General features: G+C 42.1%; 1 protein-coding gene across 2 annotated transcripts; it reads left to right on the forward strand.

The window, feature by feature from the left end:
• The first annotated feature begins 6 nt into the window (after nucleotides 1–6).
• Nucleotides 7–23,364, forward strand: LOC109967705 (calcium-activated potassium channel subunit beta-4). 2 transcript variants are annotated; one of them, XM_020613463.1, is made up of 6 exons: nucleotides 7–1,174; nucleotides 4,453–4,510; nucleotides 4,621–5,154; nucleotides 8,124–8,294; nucleotides 18,778–18,905; nucleotides 20,417–23,364. In XM_020613463.1, the coding sequence occupies exons 3-6, from the start codon at nucleotides 4,990–4,992 to the stop codon at nucleotides 20,739–20,741; spliced, it is 789 nt and encodes a 262-aa protein (XP_020469119.1). In that variant the 5' UTR covers nucleotides 7–1,174; nucleotides 4,453–4,510; nucleotides 4,621–4,989; the 3' UTR covers nucleotides 20,742–23,364. The 2 variants fall into 2 exon arrangements, with proteins under 2 accessions (XP_020469119.1, XP_020469120.1); XM_020613464.1 differs by lacking the exons at nucleotides 7–1,174; nucleotides 4,453–4,510 and having other exon boundaries at nucleotides 4,593–5,154.
• Nucleotides 23,365–24,459: the final 1,095 nt, after the last annotated feature.

The following is a 24,459-nucleotide window of genomic DNA, read 5'->3' on the forward strand; positions in this document are numbered from 1 at the left end:
TTGTAAATGTGACAGTGTTTCTCCTTCTGTTTAATGTGTACAAAAACCAAAGTACAAAGTATAATACAAATTATTGCTGTACAGCGGATTATATAACTGAATATTTTTTTGATAGCGACTCAAAGAAGTCACGTCGCCTGACCAAGACATAGTCTGGTACGTAATTCCTGAAACAGCAAGTTATCATTTTTATACATCAGTATTTGCACAGATGAGATAATGTTGATTGGTGAACTTCAGTGATGCTGGTAACTAGATCTTGTTACCTACCCAGGCTATCTGTTTCCCCCGTTTCCAGTCTTTATGCTAAGCTAAGCTAAACAAAAGCTTATGGTTGCTTCATATTTAGCATAAGACTTGATTATAGCACCATTTTTCAAATCTAACTCTAAGAAAGTGAATAAGTGTATTTCCCAAAGGTCAGGGTTTCCCATAAAGGTGTTTGACACCAAAATCAACCAAAAATATTTATTACAAGGCTGGGAATTATTTATTTTAATTTGCTTTTCATTATTTTTAAATTTCCTCCAGGAGGCACCAATGTGCAGTTATGTAGATATATATATGTATGTGTATTTGTGTGTATATGTATATGTATATATATATACATAAATACAAGGCAGTTTTTTTTTTAAGAAAAAAGGGAAAATAAAAAAGAGAAATTTGTTCCTCCCTCTTCTGGTGGCCACCAGTAAATGATGCAATATAAGACTTCATGTTACCACGGAAACCACCATGGAGAGGCTCACAGGGGACCATGCCCAACTCCACTGACCAATCACCTTTTAGCAGCAACAACTACTGCCTGTGACAACTGCAACATCAGTTGCCATGACTACAGGAGCCAGCTCTTCACACTGCAGCAGCAAAGCCAAGGACACGCCCCCAGACCCCATGTGACCTGATGTAGAAGATTTGATTGGAGGACTGAGGCACTTGGCCATTGGCTGTTTTATTAAATGTGGCAGCTAGTGTTTTAATAGAAAAAAGAATAAAATAAATATTCTGGTAATGAAACTGAAGAATGAGCCTGGGATGTTTTTATGTGTGGGTTTGTGTTAATGTGGAACAAGTGTTTTTCAGGTTCCTGGAGATCCGATGAATATTCTTGTTTTCTTCTTTTTGCCTGTTGTCTCAAGAGCATGTCACCTGGTATGTGCGCTGCTACATACAAGTAAGTAGCAAACATTTTGTCAAATGTTTGTAAAAATGTCTGTTGGAAGACTAATGGGTCATTTCACCTGACTGAGTTACCATTTGTCTAAACTATTTACTTAGTCTGATATTGGTTTTTATGTTGGCCTTTTGCCTTTGTGGCATTACTTTGCCCAAACTAAAATCAGGGTTGCAACTAATCTTTTTTTTTAGCTTTTCCAATTAATTGTTTGATTTATGTAATGTCTGAAAGTAGCAAAACATTCCCTTCATGATTTCCCAGAGCGCAAGTTAAAATATTTAGTGTTTGTTTTGCCCAAAATCTGAAAACAGTTCTGTTCACACTAGACTGAGAACATCTGCAGATGTTTACATTTGATCAGCTCTAAGTAAAAAATTCAATTCTAAGTGAAATCTCTTCCTCGTTAAAGCAATATTTGGTAGTGACAGAAGTTGCAAAGAGCAATTTCTGTTTTCCCATGCTAAATTAAGAAATATGTCACTTGAAGAGTTGTTAGTCCTGTAAATCAACTTAGGCTGATGCAGCCTTTACAGCTGCATCCATTTCATCTTTCTCTGTCACTTCTGCCTCTGCACAGAAAGAAGGTGCCCACCTTCTTTACCCCACCTACAGTATAAACCTCTGTTTCTGCTTTAAAAGAGATGCATAAATGGTGAATGGTGGGGAAACCTTTAGGGCTGTTTCTAAAAAGTGTCAGGAAATAGTTTTTAAAAGGTTTGTCACTTCAAGTTGTTTATTTCAACCAACAAGTCCAAAACCCAAATCCATGAAACTTAGAAGCAGACAAAGGCAGAAAATGCTCACCTTTAGGAAGCTGATACTAGTGGACCTTTGGGTTTTTCAAACACCATTACAGTTTTAAACAGTGTTTTATTTTGTCCAGAGGAGGGCACCATGTAGCTACGGAAGACCTGAATACGCTGATATTATTATGGAAAAGGAAGCAGCAGAGAAGCTCTTCAGATGTCAGAGGAGTGCATTTATTAGATGTTAGAAGTGATGCACTGTAAAAATGTGAATGTTTGTTTCAAACTCCAGCAGGTGCTGGCAGTGTGCATGAGGTATTTCACATGTTAACAGGATGTGCTTGGTAAGAAAGCAGCCTGTAGTTTTGGGTTTGGTATCCACTGCTGTTGATGTTTGCAGACAGTAACATGTTACTGTAGCTGTGGTGCTGAGCAGGGCTACAGCATCACACTGCTCCATGTTTCCATCACAGTGCTGTCGGAGGCAGCGATCATCTTGTAATGAGGGACATTACCAGGCTGTCCTTCACTGTTGGTAGTGGGATTTTCAGCCAAATGCTGCCTCAGCAGCAGATCTTTGTACCAGCCCCACTTCTGAGTCTAACGGGACAGCAGGAGCAAATACTTTGCAGCCTAATCCCGTCATCTGGATGTTTGTTTGATGCAGACGATGTCCTTTCTCTTCATTTTTATTTGCTGTAGTTTCTGAAAGCTCTAATCCTGTCCTCTGAGGTTACCAACTGTCACACAGCCTGCCTTTCCATTTGTTCCATCTTTCACATTTATTTCTAATTAACCAGACAAGTTTCTCAGATCTCCTCACTTTTATTTGCTCTTACATGCAGTCTCAATTTGGTGGTTTTAATCTGGGATGTAAGAACAGTCAGAATCGTTCAAACAGATGCTTAGTGTCTGTGTGTGAGCTCTCTGCAGACACATGGCCCGTGTTCTTCACGCTGATGTCTGCTATTATTTGAAATCTTTTGATCTGCAGAGTTCATGATAATCCTGCCACATGCCTCCCTCATTACCAGCGCATAATGCTGAGGCCTGTCAGCTTCACATTGATGCAACAGGCCGAGATACAGACTGAAGGATGTCATTGCTTAAAGGCTGATGCTTATACTTTTCTCTAAAAGCCCAGCTGAGCAGCTCTGGCAGATGTTGGAGCTACATGTTAGCACCTCCACCACCCAAAACTGAACTGTTCTGGTGGAACGTGGTGGCCCAGCACCTCACTGAGATTGTGTGTTGGGTCGTGCTTGCAGCTGTCACCTGTCTGTGGATATGTTTCTGTCTACATACTTTTGGCCATGCACTGCAGCCTGTGGCTCTCTGCCATGTTTCTATGGTTTCATCTCCCTCTCTTTCTCTGTGCTCGGTGGTGCTCAGTCGCCCCGGTGGCCTGATGATTCAGTCCAGATCTGTGTGTGATTTCGCCAGCGGCTGCTTGTTGTTCTCTCACTGCTACATGTACGATGAGATAAGCCTCTTAGCCGGAGCAGAGCACATCACTCTCAGAGACATGCTCTGTTTCTCAGGACACCACGTTTGCTTTTATGTAACCAGCACAAATCAAGCACAAAAAACTTCTTGTCCATGCTAAAAAGTTAGAGATTTTAAAGACTGAGCAACAAAATTAATATCTTGAACTTGTTTTTTTTTCCGCTGCTGTTTCTTTTCAAGAAGGAACATTGAAGCTCAGCATCTTTTTATCTGTTGTGCTTCCAAGTTGGAACCACAGCAGCTCTGTAGATGATGTTTGCCGCTCGCCGCTTTGGTCACAACTGAAATATTTCAACATCCGTTAATTTGATTAACATTTTTTGTGCAGACATTCATGGTCCCCAGGGGATGCATTTGTCTCAATCCAGGGGGCTGCAACCTTCAAGGGAGGGTGTGGCCTATGAGGCGTTGTAGACCTCGAAGGCCAGACCCTACTGGAACCACGCGCCATGCAGCTCCTGTCACCTAGCAACATTCACAGCTGCTCTGCTTTCTGTCGGTGCGCAAAGAATCTTGGGAATGAAGGATCCACCAGTTGGAACCTTCCTTGCCTGAGGAAAGAAGGAAGCATTTCTCGGCCATATTTGAAGGAGCCTTCCACAGCCTTGTTGTGATGCTGTCGGTCCTCACAAGCAGCCTTTGAAGGATGTGTCCCCTAAACTGGGACACAGCAGACGAGTCCTCATTTTCACAATCCCCTGACTCTTCCTGTAGGGTCACATTTGTGCTTTTCAGTGAAATATCTCAACACCTACTGGGCATAAACATTTAAAAGGCTTGCACCCTCCTCTATAGAAGTAAAGCCCCTAGACTGAAGAACCCTTTGTGGTAGTTTTGTCTCCTTTTATTCATTGTGCATCTATATTTATTTTTTCTACATTTGGTTGCGGCCATCTCACAGCTCTTTGCAGCTACTTTTGGTCATTTTCCATCTCTTTATAGTTAGTTTGCTAGTTTTTGTAATCACTTTGTGTGTTTGTAGTTGTTTGACTTTCTGACAAGAAATCCTGTCCCTTCATACAGAGGCTCTGGTGCAGGGGCCCCGTTAGATCTTCCCACAGAGAGACAGCTGCATAAAAACGTTAGTAAAAGCCTTATTCTTAAAACAAAAAATCAGACAGTTAACAGTGTCATTTGCCAAAATCCTGACTTCAGATAGAAAGCAAATGTGTTTAATTTGATCTTTTGCAGGCTATTAAACACGAAGGATCTGAGATAACAAGAAAGAAGGTCTGTCCACAGACTTTCGGCCCCGGAGCGTGTGAATATAATTTGTCTGAAGCGACTCTTTAATATTCAGCGTTCCGGGGTTGAACGACACAAACCGAAGGACGAGGCCGCCGGAGGATAAACACAGGCAGTAGAGTCTGAAGTAGAGAGGGAGGGGGGATAAATGAAGCCGGAGGGAGATGAAACGGACAGAAAGCAGCTGCTGTTTGAACTCAGCAGTTTCTGAACGAGGAGGCGAACCGCTGCGCCTCCATCTCTCTCTGCCTCCTCATCCAGCCTTCTCCTCCTCCTCCTCCTCTCCATGCCGGCGGAGGTCTCCGCGGGGCTGCCATGGCGAAGATCCGGGTGTCGTACGAGTACTCCGAGGCCGAGGACAAGAGCATCCGGCTGGGGTTGTTCTTGATCGCCTCCGGGATCCTCAGCCTCTTCATCCTGGGATTCTGCTGGCTCAGTCCGACCCTGCAGACCCTCCAGAGCAAGCCGGCCAACTGCACGGTGAGCCCGGCTACAGCTCCGAGCCGCGGCGCTCCGACGGGCTGTAGTAGCAGTGGTAGTACTATGATTAATGGAGTAACTGGTTTGCTATAGCTTATGTAGTGGTACGCAGATCTAAATGTCTGTAGACTGTGGACAGATGTTGTAGCCCAGTACAGTCTGTAAACAGGCAGATGAATAAAATGTTGTATGGCTTGTCATAATAAAAATCGGTCTTCATCGTGAACTAGATACATGCTGTACACGAATCAATGCTTTAAATGTCCTTATATCTGTTTACTCTGCACTTAGTGTGTTTATTAAATGCTAAATAAGGGACAAAGTAAAGTATTACCAGTGGAAATGAAAACAGGAACCCAGTAATTTATTATTCTCAGTGGTATCACAGTGGTGTATTCCTGCTTGTGGTACTACAAATAGTTTATTTCATTAGTGTAAGTTGTAATATTGGTGCCAAAATTACTATGGGTTTTATTACATGTACAGGTACTGTTGTGAGTAGTAGTAGTAGTAGTAGTAGTAGTAGTAGCAGAAGTATCAAAATTAGTATTGGTGATACCGGCTTATCAGTAGTAGTACGTGGACTGTTAGCAGCAGTAATAATACTAATACAGAAATATTAAAAACTGTCTGAATCAATGTTAAGACTAGTATGCCATCTAAGTAGCAGCAGTAGTAGTGTTGTATTACATGTACCTGGCTTTAATTTATGAGGTACTACATCTACCTACTGGATTTTCAGAATCAGCTTCCATTGTTTTATTAGGGACATTTTAATAACAGTACTAGTGATTCATGCGGAAACAATCAACATAATCACAATCCACTTTGATGGTTTATTCATTTATCAGGCAAAACTGCTAAATATTTTTTATTCTAGCTTCTTGCAAACTGAATACTGTGGGGGCTTGGTTGGACAAACAAGCGAAGACCTCAGAGCAGCTCTGGGGCGCTTTCTGTCATTTTACAGACTAAATGATTACTCAAGCAATTTAAAAAAATGACAGATTCATTTATAATAAAATAATAATCAGTTGTAGCCCAGTATAATACTGGCAACACGGAGACAGGACTCTGTGATAATGTAGTGCTATTGTTTGTTTTGCAAACTAGTGTCCTTTAATTATTTGTAGGAAGCCTTGACTTAAACGCAGACTGTTTGGAAAAGACCTCCCTCACACACATAAGGTGTAACAGTGTTCTCAGCATGACTGTGATCATTTAATATGTGCATCTGTATATGCGTACTGGGAAATGTCCTTACTGGTACGTTTAAACATACCTGATAAGTGCTGAAGAATCTTGTGACAACATGATTTCTAAGGTTCAGGCTGAGATAACCTGTGCTGACCTCCTCCAGCCACTTGGAAAGAGCGAAGCCTTCACTAATCAATCAGATCAGTTTTGTCGGGGGGGGCTGTGCCCAGATCTGCTCGTCGCCACCAGAGCTGATCTCTGACTCTGAGCTGTCAGCCCAGTTATAGTACGGTAGTCATTAGCTGCAACGATTAGTCGATTGATCATTTAGCAACTACCATGATAATCAAATCATCATCATAGTCTATAATCAATTTTAATCCAAGTATTTCCCTCAGTATTTCTAACTTCTTTAATATGAGCAATTGATTCTTTTCTTTGTCAAAAACTGAATATGTTTGTGTCTGGGCTGTGAGAATTTGAAACATTGGTACGATTCTCTCGCATTTTATTAACAGAACGATAAATTGATTTATCAAACTGATAGAATCGGATGGGATAGCCCTCACTGTCTGTCGCTGATCGACCTGGTTTCCTACAAATTACATTTTCATATTACAAAATTATTCTCCCAAGCAACTTCATATTTGCAAATATCTGGCACCCGAATCCAGATTTAGATGCATGCTCTGATTTTTATAAATAAATCACATGATCTCTTACCAGTAGGTAGGTCTGTCTAAATGTAACATAAATTAAAATTTTAAAATGGCAAAACAAAACACAGTTTGTCAAGAAAAGCTGCTAATGGAGCTACACTGCCAGTCCAAAAGTTCCCAGCGAACTGAATACTAGAATGGTGGCACCCGATTTCCTGTTGGTGACATTTAAACCACTGCAGAAGACGAAGGCACCAAAAGATGGCACAACAAAAACATGAATGACCTTTAGTTTTGACCAAAAGTTCAACATATTGTGGGAAGTTGTATCTCGTCCACCTGGAGAACTCCTTTCATTGATCTAATCAGCAATTAGAATCTTTTTTGTTGTCAGGCCAAAGTGGATTTTCAGCTTGTTTACTTCCTGTTTGCACAGTATTTTAAAACCACTGGGATTGTTCCTGACATAACTTCCAGGCGGCCACAGCCTGCACTCCTGTTTCCTGTGGATGATGGATTCTGACCAGCTGGATTTATTTGGCTGTGAGCTTATTGCATCAGCCTGAAATCAAGTTTGTGCATGATAGAGAGCGGAAGCCTTTTCTTTTTAAATCATCCCATCTGAAGCCATGTGGCAGTGAGTCCACTTTGTCATTCGCTAATCTTTGGCTTAATACAACATAAATCACAGTGTGTGGATGTCAGTGCTGCTCCCCGACCTCCTGAGTGATGAGGGAAGGGTGGACTTTTATCTAATCTGCGTAGGATGGTTTGCTGTGTATTGATATTTATTGTCATGCCTGCAGCTAATCAGCAGGATGAGAAATGCAGCCATCATTCTTCATTTACATCGGAATCTTTCAGGCCATTTTCACTCACATGTTCGTCCAAAGTTGCAGTGTCCACACATATTTATGAGCAGTAAACTCCAGACCAAATTAATGTGCACCAACTGAGACACTGACTTGTATGTTGAGAAGTGGTTTTGTTGGCAGCATGTCAGTCAGTCCACCGCTCCACTGTATCAGTGTAGCTGATGGTGAAAATGACTAAAGTTAATACTGGTTTAAAGCAGTTTGAAGTTCAGCATCCACTCTTGTCCTCTCCCTCCAGGTGGTTTCAATGCTGCATCCAGAGGAGATGTTCGAGTGTGTGTTCACATGTGGTGCGGACTGTAAGGGGACGTCGCTCTATCCCTGTCTGCAGATCTTTGTCAACAACTCGGAGTCAAACTCTGTGGCTCTGCTGCACTTCAACGAGCAGCAGCTGGTCCTCAACCCCAAGGTACCGTTAGGAGCCGATTGCACTCCGACACTGACACACACAGGGCCAACAGACACACACTTCTGTTATGTTTTTGGATCATCCAGCCTGTTCTTATGAATTCCATATCTCAGGAACACCTTGAGGAAAGTTCTTCAAATTTGGCTCTAGTGTCCACTTGGACTCAGGGATGAGCTGGTTAGATTTTGGTGGTGAAAGGTCAGTGACCTCACGTCTGTCCCATAGAGAATGTGAAGTTGTTGTTACACTGTGTTGAATTTTGGGTAAATGTGCCATTTTGTGGGATCACGTTCATTGTCCATTGTAGAGCTATACGTGTTATCTGTATAACAGTCTGTGTTATCTGCTGACAGCTAGCTACCATTAGCTCCCAAACCGAGAGCTGAGATCAGGGTGCAGAGTCATCTGTCGCTCTCTTCCACTGGGCCTCTAGGTCCACTACAAGTTAGCTACAGTCGGCTAAGGAATTACCACAGTTGGTAAAGTGAGATCTGAACGATTTAAGCCTTTTGGCTGTTCCAGATTTGGTGCTAACTGGCCCAACCCCTTAAAAACATTTCATCCATGCAGCATTATAATCTTGCCATGTCACCGTAGAGTACAGCCTGACTCTGGTGACCCCAGAACACATTCATGTCAACCTGGTTGTAATTCAGAGTCACAGATAACAGGAATTACTGATCAATACAAAATATTCCTGAACCAATGACAAACTGCTTCCAAATCCATCACTCAAATACAAAATTACGCATGTATGTGAATACATTTGATTCAGCAGATTCACTAGGAGCTATAGATTTTTTTGTATTTTGTTTCACCTGGTTACAAACTGGTATAAATGGGTAATTTTGGCAAACGTATTTGGTGTGACTAGGCTAGCAATGTACCCCCAAGGTAGGATAACTTCCTCTTGTCTTGTTTATTTGATGAACTACTTTATCAGTCCAACAAATAACAACATCAACACATCAACAGTGTTTAAAAGTCTGACGCACCCCACACTTTTTAAAAGATTTATAGGGTTTCAAGAGTCGAGTGGCCAGTTCAAGGTGCGTGGGACAGATTAACCTCCAATGAGGGGGAACATTTGTTCAATCCCATTTTTCACGTTAATGTCGGTATTTTATCCGACACCCAGAAACCAACCAGGGCTCCAGTTTTCTATGATGGTAAACCCACCATCTTTATGTTTTTCACTGTTGGTCTTGACCTGGCCTTCGGGGAATAATACTGGCCTTTTCTCATTATTCTCTGACATTTTATAAATGAAACAGTCAATTGATTATCAAAGACAACCTGGAGAGAATGTTTATTGGCTGCAGCCCTACAGTTTTTCTATGATGGAATAATACAGTCTTGCCTGATGTTTTCTGCCTCGACATAGAGACAAAAGTGAAAACGACAAACAACCACACTATAAACTAAAATAGTAACATTTAACACTGAGACAAGGCTCTAAGATGGAGGATGGAGAATCTGTTTCCGTTGATGTTGTACGTCAGCAATATATAGATATACTACATATATAGATAAGATATATATTTTGATACAGTATATTGGATATATAGATAAGATACTGTTAGATATAGGTATAAGATATGTCCATTACCTCCCCCCCTCTGCCCCTGGACCGTAACCCACCACAGAACATGAAAAGACAGAGAGAGAGAGAGAGAGAGAGAGAGAATAAAATGTTGGTTTCTTTATCCAATGAGCGTCAGAGTTTTTGTGTCCCAGCTGCTTGGAGTCCAGAGAAAAAATAAATAGATCCAGACACAACACACTATTAAGATGCACAGTGTGAGTGAAGGACTGTTAACAAACAGCTGACAGTAAACATGTCCCAGCTGACACCATGTGTCCTCTCAGTTTACACTCCTATTGTGGCCAAAAGTATATGGACACATCATACTTTTGTGTACTTTTCTTCAGCGTTTGTTTTAGCTCCTGTGAAGGGAAAATCCAGTGTCAACAGGTTGTTTTCATCCTCTTCAGTCTCACAGTGCTCCGTCGAGGCCGGATCACCAGCCGGGAAAATGATCTTATTTCACATGGGTCTACATAGTTTTACTAATCACGAATTTGATCAAAATTCACTCGCCTAAAGTTAAATATCAGCTGCTGTGCGTCGGGTCCTTTGTCCTTAATCTGGAGGGTTTTACTGTAAAACTGTTCTGTTTATTTCTGTGTTATGTAATTAACACAGAAAACTCTGGGCATGGTTGTATTATGAGAACTGTGAAGCTGTAAACAAAGGAAAAAAAATAGTGGTTTCCTGACATTAAGAAATGTCAGGAAATAATGACTGAACATGCAGCCGTTACTGCCTGAAGTGACATATTCAAATTGTTTTTCAGTTTTGTTTTGCTTTAAGATTCTTAACAGAACACAAGGGTTAAGTAAGATTTTGAATGCAAGAGTCTTACATTTAACAGTATTTTTACACTATGGAATTAGTACTTTTACTTCAGTAAAGGATCTCAGTACTTTGTCCAGCAAATAGTGTGATGATTGCGCCTGACACAAGAGACTTCTTCTTCTTCTTCTTTAGAACACGTCTGCATCATTTCTACGGCAACAAAGTAAATTTAGAGGGAAGAGACAGCGCGTCATCGATGCCGCCTAGTTGTCGTGGCAACCACAACAGGGATGGGGAGAGAGAAAGACCGACGAGTCACGCTTCATTCAGAAATCCTTTAAAGTCTAATGGAGAGAGGGAGGCTGGATGTTAGGGTGGATGTCGCACTGTCTCACACCGTGACCTTTTATTTTTCACTAATGAGAGGTAGAGTCATGCTTCAAACAGACATACTTTAATACTCCACCCCATCACAGCTCATATTTTCAAGAATGAAACTGGTATTAACATGTTGGCAACAGCACAACACTGGTGTATCTTTGGGGCTGTAGTATCCAGAAGGAGTATGTGTCTGTTAAATACCAGGATAATTCCTAGTGGTACAATTAAAGGTGCATTAACTCAGATTTCCCACGCTTCCTAATAACCCTGGTGACAGTGGGACAGGTACGTGGTGTCTCTCAGCTACACACCCCCATCCATGACCCTCTGCTGCCTACATTCCTGTTGTTAGTGTAAATCATACCTCCTGGGGATAATGGACACAGTGAAAGAACCAGCTTATGAACACATCATTTTCCTTTAAGAAATGAGCTCTGCCCTTTTACTGGACTGACTAATGAGAGTAACAGACGTGCAGAGTTAATTGCAGTTGTGTCTATAATGGCCACTGTGCCCGTAGACCAGAGAGGGAGACTTGGACTTAATTGGTGTTGTATCTATAGGGGGCGATTAGTTAATGGAGCCGCCTGTGGCCCAGATGAGTGACATGACATTAAGATCATCAGCAGCATGACTGTTCCACAGACCAACTGTCTGTGTGTGTGCTAGCACTGAAGGATAATTCTGGTTAATAGACTTTTATTTTGGCAGAACAAAGCTAAACAACAAAGCTCTGTCCACTTCCCAGCTGAAGTTTCAGACCTGATGTGCACAGCAGTGTGAACAAACCAGATGTCCTCAGACCTGATCTGAGCCACCTGCACGACCTGGTTGTTATTCCTGTGTGCACGTGGCTCACATTTCAGTTACATCTGTGCACGTGTGGCAGATCAGGAGCTCAGCGGTGTTCACACCAGAGCTGGGTACACAGATGGCAAGTAGCAACACAACAAGTTCAGATCTGAGCGTTGAGGCCTGAGATGCGGACGCAGCCTGAATTGTCTGTAGACACATTCACACTTATGATGTTAAAATGTCACTGTCAATTAATGTCCCACATAAATAAATAAACACACAAACACGCTGCAGCATAAAGCGAGCTGGGATTGTAGACAGTCGTGATTCCATAACCGGATTCCATCTGATAGACGTTCGATGAACAACACGCTGTTTCTTTAGGACTGATTGGATCTGAGCCATGTCAATAGGTCAGTTTGATAACCTCCCCAAACGTTACTGTGGACACACACGCTGTGTTTTCATTTCTTGTGGGGACTTTACATTGATTTGCATTCATTTCCTGCAGACTTATCCTATCCTTAACCACTACTTAACTAACACCTAACCTTAAACCATGTTGCCCCCTAAAATTCTGTGATTTCCTTGATGGCCAAGTCCCCACAATGTGAGTGTGCTAACAGGTTTTGGTCCCCATAATGTAAGTAATACAAAGGTGCACTAATGTGCACACACAAACTGAAGCACCTCTCTTTATTGGGGTTGGGAGTTCATTTCATTTTTGTACAAACAAAAATGAACTTTGGAAAGGAGCAGAGAAAAAACTGCAGGTTTCCACACAGGGTCAAGGCTGATTCCTAATGGGGCCGGCCCTGTGTGTGTGTGTGTGTGTGTGTGTGTGTGTGTGTGTATTTCTCTTTCCAAAAAAAAAAACACACACACACACACACACACACACACACACGTACAGCAACAGCTGTGTGACAAAAGTAAATACCTACCACACACTGCCCAGCAGAGCCTTGTTAGCGCCGTGTCTCCAGAGCAGCATCAGTGCTCCTCTGTTGGAGCATTCAGAAAAGCTGAAATCCCTCACTGAAATTTTAACAACAAAGTAAAGCTGCTTTGGCTTAAGGAAAAAGCAGAAATCTCTGGACACACACGGTGCTGTGACAATGTTAGTAGCTTCATGATGGGGATTACCTGGCATAGTCTTACAGCTGCAATGCTAGCCAGTTGTATTGCACAGGCAGTCTGACTCTAACATTTGACAAATTGTTGATATTTTAAGGTTTAAATCTCCAAAACTGTCACACAGAGATAAAACAGGTCTGTAGTGTGATGTCATGAGCTGCAGGTTAAGTCAGTTTACCACATCCTGATGAAAATGTGCTGCAGTTTGCTTTCTGCCAAATTCCTAAGTCTCCATTGTCGACATTCACAGCAGATGGGCTGCTCCTACATTTCCCAGAATGCTTCTTGACCTCGCAGTGCACAGAAAGTGAAGGAACTTCCTGCTTTCAGTGCAGATATTTACAGTGCATACCCAATATTTATTCTTTAAGGCATACTACTACTACCATCCTCCCAAATAATGATAATGATAGCATTTCAAAAATAAGTAATATTTTATAAACAACCTAAAGGAACAGCTGCAACAGCTAGTTAATTAATTAATCGATAAGTTGACCCTATGATCATTATTTGTGTGAAGACTTCAGTTGTAAGGGCCTTGCCTCTAGATTAAGAGATTTAAAAACCAGACATATTCAGGAGCCATAGCAACTGATCAATGCCCATGTCAGCTCCTAGTGATTTTGTGACAAGCAGCAGAGGAGATCTCATTTATTCCCCTGTAAAGAAGATTAATTAGACCTTTTTGTCACATAAACAGCAAATGAGGCTAAATCATGGGTTTCGAGCTGTGAGATGGTGAAATGGTTAAGTGAATGAAGAACATGAACAGGGTATGAAAGTAGAGTGGGAGAAAGGAAAAGAGGAGATGAAGGCAGGTGGGTGGTTTCAGTCAGTTACACTGACCAGTAATTCCTTTGTTTATGACTTAATTACATTATATATGTAAATGATTAGAGCTGCAGGAAACCAGGGGGCACCACTGTTTAGATGGCTGAGTGTCTCTGTCACACACAGGCTTTGTATTACCTCTAACCTTTACCATTATTGTGTATTAACAATGAACAAGAAGTGTCTTGCTAAATGATAAGTTCAGTGGAGGGTTTTCTTCTGATTTTTCTGTCTCTATGAGGACATATTGACCTGATTAGGGTATAAATACAGCAACAAACACACAACAAATAGGCTGAAAAGGTCAGCGGCAGAGATCTTCATTTATAAAAGCACTTGTTTGTTCAGGCGGAAAGGTACTTAATGTAATCTCTGAGGAATGACAGCGACATTTACATGTGTGTCTCCTGTTAACTTAAGCTAATTAACTATAATGAGGCAGAGCTTCTGGAGCTCCAGGACCTCACTAACCATCAGTGCCTGTAAAGGAACATTCTGGCTCCTCTATGACCCTCTGCTGCCTACAGCCTCCTGTTGTTATTGCAGCTTCTCCACCCTGTGTTGTCAAAGTACGGTCTGTAAATCAGCCCCACCTGTCGCCTAGCCAAGGTTAGAAGAAGGGTTTTTCCAGTAGTCATGTCAAACAGCTGTGGAGGAGCTCTGGGAGGCTAAAAGTCTGACCACATCAAAACAAACATGACCCAGTAAATGTGTCATCTACAAACAGCGTGAGCCATACATAGAAACTATGGATCACAAATCACTAAACTGTTGACCTCATCACTTGACAGTGTGCCCCTGCTGTAAAGCCAGGACTCATTAGTCAGCTAACCCTTAGCTTCAGCCTAGAGGCTGCATTTTATACAGTTTGTCTCATCCAGGCATCTGTAGTTCACATCATAGCTTCGGGAAACCAAGAGGCAAACTCAGAGGCTGCCAAAACCTGCAGTTCCTTGAGTGGCCACTTGAGGCTCGCTCCAAAATGGAGTCAGTCCCCATAGGCACCCGTGTTAAAATGCCCAACTGTACAACAGAAATAAACACATTTACAGCCTGGTACAAAAAACGCCTTTGGTCTCTGTAGCTAACTTCTCCTTCTATGACAACTGTACGGAGGGTGAATTGCCCATTTAAATTATATATATTCTGTTTGGTTTTAGGTACTTTGGAATATGTTTCTCAAGATATGTGTGTGGTGTTTGTTCTTATGGTGTTTTGTTGCTGCTCTCTGTTGCTGCTGGAACACAGGAATTTCCAATGTGGGATCAATAAAGTCCTACCTATCTAAACTGAGACTAAAAGTTAACTATTTAATCAAGCTTGCCAATGTTCTGAGTGACAGGCAGGAGGGTCCCACCATGGGTAGCTGGCTGCTAGCTGTCTAGCCAGCTCCACTCATGCTCCACCTCTTTGGCCATTTTTGGATTAGACCTAGCAGGTGGAGTAAAGCGTTGCCAGTGTGGCCACGGCCAGAGTCTCAGAACCACTGTCCAGAAAACCAATAGGTTTTGTCCATCTATTATATACAGCCAGTGCAGGAAGCAGGTTGTGATGGGAGGAGCAGAGAGCGCTTAGGAGGGACTTATTTTGTCATTTTGTTTTGATGAAAAAAATCATCTGGACAGTTTTAGGTAGAGGATTGAAACCCCACCCAGGGGGATAAATACCTCCTACTCACCACCAGTCGTACAGAACTGATGAAGCCTCTTGGATGAGAGGTGAAACGTCTTCTACCTAAAACTACATCCAGATGATTTTTTTTCTACGTTTTATGAGTGTACTACGACCTGGACAACTGACAATTTGCATGGTCAGTTCGTTTCGAGTCTTTAGGCTAAAGTGATGTTAGGTAGAGGAGCTTTAATGAATCCTGGTACTTTTTCAACTTGAATCCTTAATGAAACCAGCTATCAAACCAAACCTCAACTGCAGCAGAGCAGAAAATGTGCATTTTGATGAGTCAACAGCTAACTGCTTCGTTGTTTGGAGAAAAGTATTTTTTGCAGCCTGGCACCGATTGGTGGTTTCAGCTGAACCTTCTCAGACACGAACAGACTGAGCTGCTGATTCATCACAGTCCTGTTTGTCCACCCTCAGACAGAGACAGGCAGACCGGTAGACACGGCCTCATGTTAATCCGTTTAGCAGTGTGCGGAGTCAGACAGACAGGCAACAGCAGGTCACTGAAGATGCAAACGCATTCTGATAATCTATTTAAATTCATAACCAGACAGTGTGACAGAAACACTGCTGTGCTCTGAGCAGACGCTCTCGATGTTTACTGAACTGTTCGTATCTATACATTTTTGGCTCTGAATTTATTCTTGCCAGAAACCTCACACATTCTGGTAGGGACGGCGGAGGTGGTACTGAACAAGAGGAAAAGCCTGATGAGCTTCTATACAAAATTATCTGCAAATATATTGTTACAGCTACAACAAGCTAAGCCCAAGAGAAGCATTTCAGCAACTGTCTTGTTAGTTAAGCCCACTTTCTGTGTACAAGTATTTTATGAAATCTAAAGTTTTAATGTGAGCAGGTATGCTGTATCATAAATACATTCCTGACACTTGTAACAGAGCAAACACCTGGAAAACGATGATGCCTTTATTTGTGGCTGGACCTACAGGCTTCCCTGTACCAATATGGCCGCCATGTTGACACAGCGGCTCATGAGGAATCTACATGACCTGTCGCTGTCATCAGGCTTCTAGCAGTACATGCTTGAAGAAGCTGTGGAGATGTGTTTTTCCTGTAAGCGAAGGTTCAGACGTAAAGTTCACTTCTTCATTACCGATCACTCAAAGAGTTTCTCTCTTGACGGGTCCCATCGCAGCAGACCCTGTTTGTGTTTTCAGCCTGTCAGGATATGATTGATGCTGTGACACTCACAGTTAATTGTTTGTGTGTGTGTGTGTTGTGTCTTTGCTTTGTGTGACAGGTGCTCAAGCAAACTTTGAAAGAAGTCTGAATAACAGCGGAAACAATTAATCAACTACTGTTGATCAATAATTGGTATTTGGTAATCAGTTAACTATTTCAGTAAAATCTTTTTGCACAATCTTAATTTTACTGATAAACTAAAGGATGAAATGTCTGTTTATGGGCTGAGAACATTATTCTATTCTTAAGCTAAATTAAACTAGTTGTTTAAAAAACTTTGCCACTAGGCTGAAGCGAGAGTTTCTTCAAATGATGATTGGTGATTTTGTGTTACTGTGCACAAGCCAAACTACGTATTGTTTACTATCATGTGCAATAAAAGCAGCATCAGTCGTTCATGTCTCAAACTAGAAACAGCTCATATTTGACATTTTAACTTTAAAAATGAAACAATAGTTGCCATTTAATTTTCTGTTGACCAACTAATCGGTTTATTGCCAAATTCTTGCAGCTCTAATGTACCTGAAGCATCTGTCAGAAACATGCTGGTGAATTAATTTGTGCCGTTTTAGCAGTGCAGGGACTGACAAACTGAATCTGTCCTCTGAATGCACCTGCGAGTCCATGCTTTGAATGTCAAAACAGTGAAATAACAGCAGCACCTGAGAGAAGAATGACAATGAGTGTCGATTTGCGGAAACCTGCAGTTTTCATTCTGTAAACAGCAGCGTTCTTTAATCGCACCACATGTCAATACACACACTCTGTATCGATCACATTCAGACCGTTTACTAAGGACTAAAACACACACACATAATTGTAACCCCAGTTTGTTGTCATGGCAACCACAATCATCCACCACAGTAACCCACTTATGATGAAGTCAAGCGAGCGGCGTGTGATTGGCTTGGTGATGAATGGTGCTGAGCGGAGAGAGAGAGAGAGAGTGAGAGTGAAGCTCTCTCTGTTTGAACTAAACTGGACGAGATGCAATCAGACAGAGAAACAAATTGAGTGAAGACGAGATGTGATCAGACAGATGAGATTATCAAAACAACCGCACTTTCACAGCTCAGTGGAGACGAGAAGAGGTCCCAGGGTGTAGCATCAGACATCGCCTCCACAACTTACACTTTATCAACAGTTCACCACAAGGTGAACGGGAACAGGTCCAGGGGCCCGAGGGGTCAGGGGGCTCTGCACCACAGAAACATGAAGGGATCTCCACAAAAAGCCAGAAAATTAGCAAAACAACTACTAAAAATAGACACAAAATGACTAAAAATAAACAAAAAAGCCCCGAAAGACAAAAGAAAATGCAACAGGGACACAACCATCACAAGAAGACACAAACTGGCCACAGATTACTTGTTGCTCAGTCCGTGAGTCTTGCTCCTAGAAGTGCAGGGCAGGTGGGGGCCTTTGTGCTTAGGGGCCTGTTGTGTCATAATCCGTCCATGTTCATAACTGTTTCTCATTTGGTTTAAATTTGGGTCGTTTCTTATTTCAAACTACTGTTTATTTACAGTAAAAGTACAGTTATCACAGTAAGTTGACTCAAGGAAAAAAGATGATTTAAAACATTTAAAGACCCAGATGTGCTGTGATGGCTTTTTTGACTTTGATGCCTGGAGCTGTGATGATTTTATTCATTTGTTTATGAATATATTTGGAAGCAGTGGCTGTAGCTTGTATATTCACAGTTTGCGTCTTCGACTGTTAGGATTTGCTGCTTTCCTCTGTCCAAATATGTTTGGACTGCCGCTCGAACAAATGAGCTGTGAAGACGTCATCTTCAGTCCTGCAAAGCTGCGATGAGTATTTTTGACATTTCGATTTGATTACCTGCTTTAGAGCTCGACCGTTTATTGAACTCAAGGTCCTTTTACCTTTTACTTGTTGTCATCTACATACACAAACATTTCACGACTCTGACTACCTCTGCTTATACATGTTGAGGACTATGTGTGTTACAGTCAAAAAACTCCACAACAAACAAATAAATGGATGCTTAGTTATGATTGTTTAGTCAAATGTTACATAGTTTTCTTCAGGTGAGCTCTTCATGACACTCTCTTGTCTTCTCTGGGTCTTTAGTGTTCCTATGTCCCTCCCTGTGAGAGGGACAACCAGAAGAACAAAGACAGCGTTCTGTGGTGGGAGGATTACTTCACCAAAGAGGTCAGCAACGAGTCCTTCACCTGCTTCTTCAACCAGCAGAGGAGGTGAGAGCCATACATTTACACTGCACTCTATTTTAATTAGTGATACAGATAAATTAGAAACAGGGGGACACGGGATGCTGTGAAATTTGCCTCACTGACAGCTCACTGTTACCACAGGAGATTAAAGATGGCTGCCGCAGCCAGTAAACCTTTTCCGCTTTGCAATTTGCTGCATGCAGCCTTTGACCCAGAGAAGAGACCCTTGACATTAATTTACCAGTCTGATGTTTGATCTGACAGATCTGTTTCCAGCCTCTATCTGAAGGACAACATGGTCGCTCATGCAGAAGATCACAAACTGCTGCTGCAGGAACAGAAACCTGCACCGGTTGCATGCATGGGAAATGAACACAAGCTTTTCACACATGAAATGCAAACTAATGCAAAATATCCTCAGCAAGGTTCTTCAGAAACTAAACAGAGCCCGCTAGCTGCTGCAGTTACCGTTGGTTTGATCACTTAATTGAACATGAGGAAAAATCTACACTTTGTACGAAAAGTAAAGATGATCACAGGAAATTATGTTGTCTCTCTCTCTCTCTCATACAATGTGTTATCTCGCACTATACAATTAAATCTGTATTATTACTCTCAGCCTTCTGCAAGACACATTGAGATATATGTCAATTGTTAAGTTAAACAGAAATTAGTGCTTTTATGCTGTGTGATGAATTAACGACACATAACACTGTCCAATATCCTGGATACTGTTGTATTGCATTTCTGTAAGTCCCTGTTTGATGCTGGACATGTGTATGTGTCAGAATGTGGCAGCATATACAGTCATCAGGTGTGTGACCTTTGTCTTCCTGTCCGGCTTGTTATGGAGCCCCGACACGTCACTGGTGCTGGCATCCACTGTGCTCAGCAGCTGGAGGAGAAACAAGGACCAAGCAGTTAAACGTCTCAGTAGTACAAAACAGATGTCATTCACCGGTTTTAATTTCTCAAAACAAATTATTTTATTAATAATGTAAAGGATATCGCTTTCAGATTGACGGTGGTGTTGCTAGGTGATCACACTGAACTGTAGATGTTTTATAGACTGATAGATACTTTATTAAAATTCAGGTATCCAGTAGCAACAGCAATGATGAGCGAAATCACAGCACCCAAAGTAAGGAAATGTATAAAAGTGTAAGACTACAATAAATACAAGGCAAAAAAGTATTAAAAAAATATCAGAAATGTGTGTGTGTAAAGAGAGAGCTTGCTGCAAAGAAAGGAAAAAGTCTTCCCTTAAAAGGGAAGTTTGGTCAAAAACAGGAAGTCACAAACTGCAGCTTGTTAGATTTAGGGGTATTATGTAACAGAACAGCCTTTACTTCCACTTTCCTGTTGAATCCCAGCTTAACAAACTTCCACTGATCCTGTTTCCACCTTTTCCTGCAGCAGTTTAAATTTACCATGATCCAAAAACAAAAGCAAAGTACACAAATGGACATCACTGGTATAAAACAACATAACTGTGTTTTGTTTTTTTTTGCTGTTTCTTCTTCTGTTGTGTTCAGGCCCGACGACGTGCTGTGGCGCCGCTCCCAGGACACCAGCGTCCTGCTGCACTGTGTGCTCTGGCCGATGGTGTCGTTCCTTCTGGGCACGCTCATTGTTCTCCTGACGGTGTGTGCTCGCTCCCTCGCCGCCCGAGCCGAAGCCCTGCAGAAGAGGAAGTGCTCTTACGAAGTTTGCCAAGACCCATTGGCCGTGCCCTCAGATCGCCGTGGCAACAAGGCCAGAGACCGCCTCTCGAGGAACTCTGACCCCGACCTGTCGTCACCATCAAGGACCGTCCCACTGTTTGCGGTGCCGGTGCGACGGCGTGATCGTGAACATTAACACAGGACAGGAAGTTGTTTTCATGCTATGAAATCAGTCCCTGAGGATGCGGACGGGCTGAGGACGCCACCAACAACCCAGGGCTCTGTGAAATGTTAAAACAAGAAGAAGAGGGGAACTGTAGATTTCAACAGAGAAGTGTCAGCACCTTTCCGCTGACTCGAACCGGAACTGGATCAGTGACGACTAACGGATGTGATGGAGTGGTTATACACAGGCAGCATGATGACACCAGTGCTGTGACAGATGTGAACCTGGTCTCGACCGTAGCTCTTCTACTAATGTAGTTTTCCTTTGAGTCCCAGTAGCCATACGTGTTTCTAAACAGAGAGCCAAAGTCCAGATGTCAGCTTCGGGCTCGCCTCTGAAAATAAACCGGAATCCTGGAGTCACTGTTGATTTTCAGACAGCAGTGAGCATCAGTGTTCATTTGTTAGCTTCCAAAAAAAAAACTACAGCTCCAATGAGGTTTACCAGCACAAGGCAATAACTGTTGCTTCATCTACACCCACAGCATCCTTCCACCGTTTCAGCTGGCTCCCTGGTTTTACTCAGCCACCTGCAAACATGGGTTTGGGTATTACAACTAAGGGAGTACACTGAAGTTGATAATGAGGAGATTTTTCAGTCTGACCTCTGAAATGGGACAGCTTTGGACTAAAAGGAGCCATGTTGGGGCTCTGACCCGTATGTGAAAATCTGTAGAAGCTGAATTTGAGAGATGAGAACACATGGCCGGTGCCTTCAGCAGTAATGAGGACAAAATCTAGACCATGTGAATAAAGTAGGGTGATTTTGTAAGTCCCTGTGGTGCAGATGGGTCACGGCTGTTTAGAGACAAGGTTAAATCAGATTCTCAGTGTCTGGTCGGCAAAAGAACAGGAACGTAAAGTTGTACAGGTAGCAGCGTGTTTAGTCCTCTGTTTACTGCAGTGATCGACTCATCGGCTTCCACGTTCTTGACCATCCGCTTGGTAATGTCACCACTGATTCAGCTTTGTGTAGCAGTCCAGACTGAACGCCGACGTCTCATGGTCAAACGCTGAGCTGCTTTTCACTAGTTTTGTTGTACCTACTGTATGTTGGTGTTTAGATCAGCAATAAGGCCTGATACTAACTTTCAGTTTTTAATTCCATCTGTCTAGCAGGACGATTTTCACAGGAGCTGCTTCTGAAAGTGGAGCTGCCTCCTCGCAGTGTGTAGCACACGTCCGACCTGTAACTCTAGACCCCCTGCTATCACTGCACTATAATGTGTGTCTCTGTGAGTTTATATTTTTTCTACAGGTAGAACATGTTGTCCTCCACAGGTGGAGCTTTAACTGTCTGTGGTACCACTTTGTGATCAAACACTGTTTACAAAGGGTTTGTGTGTTGAAATGAATGGCTTTATTAATGGTAATGCATTATGTTGTTTTATATAAATGGGAGTTGTCATAAGAAATCTGACGAGAGTTAATGTCACCTTCTCGATTTCTGTTCAATAATCAGTCTCATGAAAAATCTTCAAAAGGAGAAGCGGCACTGAGAAAATGTACAACAACAAAAGCAAGTACAACAGCGTTCAAGTTTGGCAGTGCATGACCTTCATGCCCGGCACCCGATTCATCCTGCATCACAGCCAGGTTTTAATCTTCGGCTGCCGTCTCCAAATTTCTCCCACCACCTTTCCAACAGTCTAAAAATGACCTGGCGTGAAGCAACGCGTTGCTTAGCAACAGCCACTAGGCCGAGCAGCATCTCTGCCAATGAAAAGTGAACTGGGTGAAGCGGTCGCTGTGCACACTGACTGTTGCTGTAAATACATCTTTTGCTCCTCAGGTTCAGCTGTCTTATCTCCACGTTCTTTGCTTCAAATGTTGCTGTAGCTCATTTTGTTTACGCTGCTCCTCATGGACAAGTTTGACCCGTGTTGATGTTTGTGTCTCAGATTTGTGTCAGGTGTTTGATTTTGACCTGGTCAGGAGTGTAAACCTGTAAGACATTCTTTATTCATTACTCCTCAGGCAGAATGTGCAGAAACAACCTTTGAAAGTCTCAGTAGTTTTTTGATTTTTGTGCAAAACTCTGACTCATAGAGTAAACACACAAACACATTAGCTTGTTCCATATATAGAGCTGTATCTATGAAACGACCGGAGCCCCGAGGGAAGCAAAGGCCTTTTTTTGAGTTTCTGGTGCATATGAGAAAGTATGGGTTACCCCAGCAGTGCACGTGAACACCTGCCACACAGCGGGTACAGTGACAAACTATCTGGCATAGACATTTATGGACAGAAAGATTTTCCTCCTGTTCTTTGTCATTTCTCAGGCATGGGACCTGGTTCTAACCTCTGGTGTCCATGAACTGTTTGCTGTGGCCAGAGACTTGTAGGTAAAAGTATTTGCCCACATCCCAAAGCAGAGCTCCATAATCCCTAACTAAGACAAAAGGCAAACGTGTGTCATTCAGGTGCATTTTGTAACCTGATGTGACAGATCCTCCAGGCGCAGCTTGAAGTGACTTTAGACAGGAAAACAGTCAGTGCCAAGGAATCCAACAAGTCACCTTTTTCCTGGTTTACCTTCCTTTATTCCTTTTGACCTTCTTTACTACCTTTTCTCTTCTTTCTTCCTTCCTTCCTTCTTTCCTTATCTGAGTCTTCCTCCAGCTTCTTCTTTCCTTTTCTTTCAGTAATACTTCATTTCCCTCCTTTCTTTCTCCCCTTTCCCACAATCTTTTCTCCCTTTTTAGCCTTTCTCTCACTTTCCCTCTACTCATTCTTTCCTTCTCTCGCTTGGCGTCTGTTTTTGTTGTGCTGTAATTACAAACTTTGACAAATCAGTGACACCAGTCAAACAAAGGGAGACGTGTGATAGAAAGCTTACATGCACTTTTATGAATCACTTCTTTTCCTTGTTTAACATCACAGACCTTCATTCCCAACAAAGTTTCAGCTGTGTGGACTGAACCAAGCCATCATGTCGTCCGTCCTCTCCAAAGAAAACGTAGCATCGACGTAGCATTTTAGTGTATTTTTATGAGATTTACCAAGCTGTTGCTGTTGTCTGTCTGGTGTGAATAATGTTAGATTTTCTATCTAAAGCCATATGCTAGGCTGTGGGCTGCAGTAGCAACTACATTCAGCTTCTTCACAAAACAGGACATGTCTAGTTTTATTCTCACAGATGTGGTTTTGATATTTATTGATATTTGATTTTCTTATTGATTTTTGAGTAAATTCAGTAACTATCAGCTGACATAGGAGAAAAGTGTTTGGTTAATGTTTGTTAGTTTCCTTTAACTCATTTACTGTATTAAAATTATTCCTCTGTGCGCAGGTACGTATGTTATTTCTTTTTATTTTCAATGTACTTTGTACTGTGTTGTCTGCAGGTATTTGGTCATCCAACATCTTCTCTGAACCTCAGCTGTGTACCATGTGACCCAGGTAGCCGCTTTGCCTGTGCTTTACCGATAAAGATGATAAACTATAGTGCCTGATAGAGATCTTTAAATAAAAACACATTTTGTCTTCAGACTCAGTCGCACTGCAGCTTTTTCTGCATCTCCACTACTCACTAACGAATCAAGGCTAAAAATACAAAAAGAAGAGCAGCGTTGCCAGATTGTACTGACAGGAGAGTCGGCCTGTTTGTATTTCAAATTAGTGTTTGTAGTTATATAATTCGGTGAACACAAGTCCACACTCAAGAATAACACCTCTTTCAACATGAA

The sequence above is a fragment of the Monopterus albus genome, unplaced genomic scaffold, assembly GCF_001952655.1.
Source record: "Monopterus albus unplaced genomic scaffold, M_albus_1.0 scaffold134.1, whole genome shotgun sequence".
NCBI classification, from domain to species: Eukaryota; Metazoa; Chordata; class Actinopteri; order Synbranchiformes; family Synbranchidae; genus Monopterus; species Monopterus albus.

Bases quoted from the DNA above. Each gene is read 5' to 3' on its own strand.
- LOC109967705 (XM_020613463.1), top strand. From the start codon at position 4,990: ATGGCGAAGATCCGGGTGTCGTACGAGTACTCCGAGGCCGAGGACAAG. The intron at 5,155-8,123 runs GTGAGCCCGGCT...CTCTCCCTCCAG, and splicing joins GCAAGCCGGCCAACTGCACG to GTGGTTTCAATGCTGCATCC. The intron at 18,906-20,416 runs GTGAGAGCCATA...TGTTGTGTTCAG, and splicing joins TTCTTCAACCAGCAGAGGAG to GCCCGACGACGTGCTGTGGC.